Genomic DNA, 7,929 nt, shown 5'->3' with positions numbered 1-7,929 from the left:
CAATATAATTGATATTACTATTTTTTAGAATTATAAATTATTATATAATTAGAAATTAATTTATCATTATATAATTAAAAGATTAATTTATCAGTGAATATAAAATTTAAAATTTTCTTTTCTATTATTAGAATCATTATCTAATTAGAAAACTAATCTATTAGTTTATATAATATTAAAATATAATTAATATATTATTTCTTAAAATAATTATTATGCAATTAGAAAATTAATTGTTATCTAATTAGAAAACTAATTTATTATTAAAATACTATTTTTAAAATTAGAATCAACATTTTATTAGAAATATAATTTATTAATCAGTAAATTAAAAAAATTATAAAATAATATATAAATTTAAATTCTATAAGTCAAAATAAATATATATGTCAAAATAAAATTTCTATATGTCAAAAATTAAATATAGAAATTCAAAACATTTTAAATCTCAAAAATTAATATATAAATAGATTAGTTTTCTAATTAGATAATAATTAATTTTTTAATTAGATTAATTAAATAATAATTATTTTAAAAAATAGGATATTAATTATGATTAAATATTATATTATCTAATAAATTATTTTTCTAATTAAAAATGATTCTAATTATAAAAAAGCATATTTTAAATATCATATTACTAATGAATTTTAATTATATAATAATTTATAATATCGGAAAATAGTAATAACAATTATATTGATGGTATTAATTTATATTATATTAAAATCAACAAATAAATACTTTAAAATAAATTTTATATTATTATACTAGTAAAATTTTAAAAATAAAAATATTAAAATTAATTAGTTTATTATTATTTTAAAAAATATTATAAATTAATATTAATACTAAAAAATTTATTAAATTCTATATATTTAATTTTATAATCGAAATAATAATATGATATTTATATAATACGTGGATAAATAATTAATTATAATAAATTTATCTGTACTTTTTATGTATTTATATATATATTATATTTATATATTATTAATGATGATTTATATATGCTATAATAATTATTATTATTATCTTTTAACTAGATTGAAAGATGAAATAGCTAGGCGGAGATTCTAGATCCTTCGAATCACATAATATAAAAATAAAATTAAAAAGAAAAGGAAAAATTCTCTTTCTTATAGAGAAGCCTACCGATCATCTACCCTTCCTATGACTCTTAAATCTCAACCGTCCAATCTCTCCATTATATACAACGATCTGACACCAGCCACAACCCTCTTTCTCTCTCTCGCCGTCTCGCTTCTTTGTTTCTGTGGCTCTCCTGTGACCTAATCTAACAACCCGTACGTTTTTTTTGCTTTAAAAATTATTTGCCGTTCGTTTTGGATTCTTTTATTCGTTTGATTTCTTTTACTCTATTTTGGTTTCTTGATCTCAATTTTGATTTTGATTTTGGTGAATTGGGTCTTTGCGGATATTTTTTATTTTTATTTCAGTGATAAAAAGAAGCAAGGATGTTTGGAAGAGCACCAAAGAAAAGCGACAACACAAAGTACTATGAGATTCTGGGAGTCTCTAAGAACGCATCACAAGATGATCTAAAGAAAGCTTATAGAAAAGCAGCCATCAAGAACCATCCTGATAAGGGTGGCGATCCTGAAAAGGTTTATATATATATATTTATATATATATGACTTTAATATCTGTGGAGTGAAGTTTTTTTTGATACTTGTTTTCTATAATTTTGTTGGTATTTCTTTGTGTCTACGTATCAGCTTGGGGGATTTAGTATTTAATGGCTTTGACTTAGTGAACGGTCTTGAATTTGTTGTTTAAGTTTATTTTATGTGGGTTTTGAGGATCAATTTTGTTAGTCTAGGAACAGATCTGGTTGTTTAGTGTGTTGTTATTATGGTTTTATGAACTGGCAATTATAGTCACTTGCTTTTATGGATTTGCTTTTATTAGTTATTAAGTGACTTAATTATAAAGGTTGAGCCTTTGATTGCTGGTAAGTGGTAACTGAGTACTTATTGTTGATGATCGGTCAGAAGGATCATAATTTTGATTGTGATCAGGAATTGCAATTGCTTTTAAATGATTGCATAGTTGAAGTTTCAGGTCCCTAATGCTTGTGTATGTAATCGTTGATTTTGGTTATGTTGTTATTACTGCTATTGTGGTTATGCTTGTGGTGAAGTTTTGCTTTTATTTGGCTTGTGATTCAGTTTAAAGAGTTGGCACAAGCTTATGAGGTTTTAAGTGATCCAGAAAAGCGTGAGATATATGATCAGTATGGCGAGGATGCCCTCAAGGAAGGAATGGGTGGTGGTGGTGGTGGCGGCCATGATCCATTCGATATTTTCCAATCTTTCTTTGGTGGCAGTCCATTCGGTGGTGAGGACTGCAGAATGAATATTACCTGTGGTTTTTTGGCATCGTGACAAATTCTCTTGACTTGATGAATATTTTGTGCAGGTGGCGGCAGCAGCAGAGGCCGAAGGCAGAGGAGGGGTGAGGATGTGATTCATCCTCTCAAGGTTTCTTTGGAAGATCTCTACAATGGCACCTCCAAAAAACTCTCTCTTTCTCGCAATGTTATCTGCTCGAAGTGCAAAGGGTTAGTCTTTTAAAATATGTAAAATTATATTTTGGTGGGTTAAGTTTGTTTATTTATGTTACTAACATGGGGGTTTTTCCTATTGCGAAAAATTGCAGTAAAGGGTCTAAATCCGGTGCATCAATGAAATGTTCTGGTTGCCAAGGTTCTGGAATGAAGGTTTCAATAAGACATCTTGGACCCTCTATGATCCAGCAAATGCAGCATCCCTGCAATGAGTGCAAGGGTACTGGTGAGACCATTAATGACAAGGACCGCTGCCCTCAATGCAAGGGTGAAAAGGTTGTTCAAGAGAAGAAAGTGCTGGAAGTTATTGTTGAGAAGGGTATGCAAAATGGGCAGAAGATTACATTTCCTGGAGAAGCTGATGAAGCTGTGAGTCAGAGCATACTTGCTAAACCTTTTTTCTCCTAATGTTCTTAGAATTTTGATGTTTCGTTAATATCTGTACTTGTGCTCATTTGTATCTTGTTATTTGTGCAGCCTGATACTATCACTGGGGACATTGTTTTTGTCCTACAGCAAAAGGAGCACCCTAAGTTCAAGCGAAAGGGAGATGACCTAGTTGTTGAGCACACACTTTCTCTCACAGAGGCACTCTGTGGCTTCCAGTTTATATTGACCCATTTAGATGGAAGGCAGCTCCTCATAAAATCCCAACCTGGGGAAGTAGTGAAACCAGGTACATTGGATATGCTTTTATGAACTTTTCAATGTCTTTCATTCAGAAATAATTTTTGTTTTCCTACAATTGTCTTTGGTGCTCCATAACATGCAATGATTGAACTTATTGAGGTGCCAAGTAATCTTTTTTTTTTTTTGAAAAAAGAAGTCCTCATGTGATCTCAGTGAGGCTCCCTGGTTGACTAAGAGGTTTCCCCTTGCAGAAGTGTTTGCTGATCATTGAACATGGGATTTTCTTCCCAAGTTTGCTTGTAGTAGTCTCCGATATTAATATCTTTCTCTTGTAACTTATCTTTTAATGGCGTGCTATTGATGTTTTTTGTCTTTGTTTCAACACAGATCAATTCAAGGCCATTAATGATGAAGGAATGCCAATGTATCAAAGGCCATTCATGAGGGGGAAATTGTACATTCATTTCTCTGTTGATTTCCCAGACTCTCTGCCCCCAGATCAGTGCAAAGCCTTGGAGACTGTGCTTCCCTCAAGGACTTCAGTCCAGCTGTCTGACATGGAGCTGGATGAATGTGAAGAGACCACTTTACATGATGTGAACTTTGAAGAGGAGATGAGGCGGAAACAGCAGCAGGCCCAGGAAGCATATGATGAGGACGAAGATATGCATGGTGGTGCCCAAAGGGTGCAATGCGCTCAACAATAAATAAATCAACTAATAGGAGGGAGTAACGATGGTGTTGATCAATGAGATTTTATCTGAACCAGAGCTGAGATTGATTAATGTGGGTTTGACAGATAGTGTGAGAATAAGATGATATTCTCTAACATTCATTGCCTTCTGCTATAGGATTCTGTCTTGAGATTTCACTTGTGTCCGCAGAATGATAATGTATGGAAGATGTAGTATGCTCTAGAAAAGATATTTTATGCAGACCAAGAATTATTCTGTTCTTTTTCATATGCTGTGATGTAGTTTTCTTTTGGCATGCGTCCATGGATATAATTAGATGTTTTATTATTCTAGTTTGGAATGCCTTCTTTTCTTCTTGGACTGCAGCTGCGGTATTGCAGAGGAGTGCTTGTACTGCACATGGCTGCTTTGATCCATGGGATTGAACTAGGTGCATGAAAAGAGCTTGTGAGGGTTGATGGTTAGGCCTGCAGAGCCTCACTGGGGATGACAATGGTAGGGTTTGGATGGGGAAGAAAATAGGCCCACTGGGGGATGATAGTGGTAGGGTCTGGATTGGGAAGGATATTTTCTTGGGGATACTTACATATTTAAATCTTATCATTAGGTGATTTTAACACTTTACATTTTTTATAATCTAATAGAGATCGGATTTTTTTTTAATATATAGTTTTATTTAATATATTAAATTGAATATTAAAAATATTTAAAAAGTTAAATATAATATACTTAAATTGAATATTAAAAATATTTAAAAAGTTAAATTGATAGAGCTTCTGTTGTTGAAAAAGAAATAAAAAGATTCAACCAAAATAAAAAAAAATAGAACTTATATTAAGGTTATTGATTACGTCCTTATTATAATGTTATTTTATTAAGAAAATAGAATAAAAAATATTTTATTTTGTATCGGTTAAAATTTTAAAGAATAGAATAAAAAATATTTTATTTTGTATCAATTAAAATTTCAGTTATTTCATATTAGAACGATTGAGATTAAGTCAAAATGGTCATCCCGACTGAAATTAATGAAATAAACTAAAATAAAATAATTTTATATAAAATATCACTAAATTGAGTTAAAGTAGTACAGTAACATTTACCTTTAATTCAATAAAATCTCTTTTTTTACTATTAATAAAAAATAAATTAAAATTTAAATTTTTAAAATAAAGAATTTAAGAATCTCACATAATCATCTCCTTATTTTCTATTACCTAATCTTACACTATATATTTTTCACTAATTCATTTACTTTTTTTTTTGTAATTTAATATATTTATATAATTTGATTTTTATGGCTTTATCGACTACAAGATACTATTTTTGTATTTTAGCCGATTGTGTTATAATTTTTATTATTATTATAATTCTATAGTAATAACAAGTTAGATACATGTTTACTTATTGCTTTCTAATATGCTATTTAATTAAATTATTTATCTAATTAGATTATCGGTATTGATTTTTTAGTGTTGTATTTTGATGATTTAAAACTAATATATATATGTAATGTCCACCTAATAAAAATTAAATAAATAATACTAAATAAATAAATAATAAATAAATAAATAATTATAATAAATAATTATATATAAAAAAAGAAGAGAAAATTTGCATTTCCGGCCTCAATCCGGTGGCTTCCGACGACTTTCTGGCCAAAGAATTTGCATTTTCAGACTCCCCGCAACTCAAGCCTCGCGTAGGCGGCTCTAGATTCTAATTCCGACACTGTTGGCAGTATCGGCTCTCGGACCCTAGTGTTTTCCGGACGCGTAGGATTTTGAATATTCGGCTCGATATAATTTTGTTTGAACCTTAAAAATTATTTTATAATTTTAGAAAATATTTTTGCTATTAATTATCAATTATAAATAATTAAATTTAATTAAATTTAATTAATTATGACTTAGATATAAATATTACAAATTAATTGGATGATTAATTATTGTTATGTTTTGTGGTAGATGTGGTTGTGTTTGATTAGTTTAAATACTAGAAAATTTTTATGTGGGTTGGTTGTGAAATAAATATCATTGTCGGACTATCTGTAATTAATTGTGATCTGTGGTGTATTCTGGAGTCGGAAAAAATAATATAGTTTTGGAGGCCCGACTCCCGTTAATTAATTGCGAAATATTTAAAATGTTTCTAGCAGGTTCTGGACCTGTTATACGGGGGGTAAACGTCCATATTTTAGAGGAGGTTCTGTCGAATTTCGGTAGAATTTTCGAGTCTGAATTATCTTAGGCAGTCTAATCTAGGAGTGTAAGCCTAGGAAAAAATTGAGAATATCTTATTAATTGAGTATTTTAGTGAATAGATAATCCGTTCGTCCAGCCAGCTCCACCCGAGGCGTAGGAGCAAACTGCAAAGCGCGACAAAATTGTGAGTAAAGTCATATATCAATTGCTTTTGTGTCATGTCTACTTTAAATGCATTGTTAATTGATTAATAATAATACTTATTATTATTAGTATTATTATTATAAATTTTATTTTCATTATTATATTTTATGCGCACTCTTACATGAACCAATACGTCCATTCCTGCGTGAACCAATTCTTGGTAAAGGTTTTCTGAAGTTTTCCGACTAAATTAGAGTCCTCGGGAATCTGCAAAAAGGAGGTTTTTAGAGACCCCAATTCCCTCTCCCGAGACATGCAAGCCTTAGTTTTCACTTCCGGCCTTCCCCGATAAATGAGGAGAATCGCTCTTCCCTATCAAATGTGAGAAGGGTAATTCGATATATATATATATATATATATATATATAGCTTTTATATTATAACCTTTTCTCTATTACACTCCTCTTCTCTTGTTCTATTCATACTATATTCATACCTATTTTTTTTATTTTTTAATTGTTAGATTTTAAATTGAATGCAATTCATTCTTTTGTTTTCGTCATTGTGTATTTCTTTTTTCTCAATTTATTCAATTTATATTGACAACAGTGTATCAAATAAAATATAATCCAATATCATTATTAATATTGTTGCCATTATTGTTGCTATCTTATTTACTGTTATTTTAATAATAATATTATTATTACATATGAAATTTATGTTTGCTATGCTCAAGGCTATTAAACTTTAATTCTTAATATGTCATTGAATAATTTATATTTGCTTATAATTATTATTGATGTTATGTTTGTAACATCGGGATGAAGTGACAGTAGAACATGTCACATGATGGGTTGCATCAGGACTGCATACGCACTAGTATTAATAGGAAACGGGTAGTAAAAGGTTATTTTTGGGTTTTGCCCTAGTCGAGTATAACTCTCTGGGCTGTGAAAATTTGACTGCCGGAGGAAGGCCCTAGTCGAGCATTGCTCTCTAAGTGCCGGCTTATTTAGGAATCAAGTGTCCAGGATGGATTTAAAGACCCTAGTTGAGCTTCGCTTTTTGGGCACCAAACCTTTTGGAATAAGAGAGCCGAAAGACTACTAGTATTGGGGTTAGGGTTCTGCTGAGGCACTCGTCCCATAAGTATTTAGATTATATTTTTCTGAATTATGACATGATTCGTGTTTTAATATATTATGATATATTATTCTGATTTAATAAATATTTTATTGAGGAGACTGTAATTGTTATAGGATTATATGACTTTAACTCACTCTCGAGGTTGACAGTCTCAATTTTAAAATTTTCAAGTGATAGTTAGGTTCTCTATCGTCTTTCGTTTGACAGCCCGACTTCCTTCTCCTTTGAGCCTATTGTAACTAATTTCTACTTTTGCATTTTGAATCATTTAAGATTTTAGACTCTCCGCAGTAGTGTACCTGATATATTATGTTTGATTTTGGTCTGTAACAAATTATGGAATGTTTGTTAGCATCCAGTTAGAGACTTGTGAATGACATGTTGGGCTGGTTTAATAGTATGTTTATGTATGTATATTTGAATTGTCGAATACTCAGGCTTACTACGGGTTTTGGTGGCCTTAAGCTTACTCATTCCCTAGTGCCGGTCACGGGCCCACAGATCGGGTCGTGACAAAG

At 30.4% G+C, this 7,929-nt stretch overlaps 1 protein-coding gene across 1 annotated transcript; it reads left to right on the top strand.

Moving 5' to 3' along the window:
• The first annotated feature begins 1,242 nt into the window (after window positions 1-1,242).
• On the top strand, window positions 1,243-4,103 carry LOC8264458 (dnaJ protein homolog). The gene is given in 7 exon segments (NM_001323713.1): window positions 1,243-1,310; window positions 1,464-1,631; window positions 2,196-2,364; window positions 2,446-2,587; window positions 2,686-2,962; window positions 3,071-3,269; window positions 3,611-4,103. Coding segments are annotated over 6 exon segments (1,257 nt in total). The 5' UTR covers window positions 1,243-1,310; window positions 1,464-1,481; the 3' UTR covers window positions 3,931-4,103.
• Window positions 4,104-7,929: the final 3,826 nt, after the last annotated feature.

This window comes from Ricinus communis, chromosome 6 (assembly GCF_019578655.1).
Source record: "Ricinus communis isolate WT05 ecotype wild-type chromosome 6, ASM1957865v1, whole genome shotgun sequence".
NCBI classification, from domain to species: Eukaryota; Viridiplantae; Streptophyta; class Magnoliopsida; order Malpighiales; family Euphorbiaceae; genus Ricinus; species Ricinus communis.
This window is presented reverse-complemented; position numbering and strand designations above follow the sequence as displayed.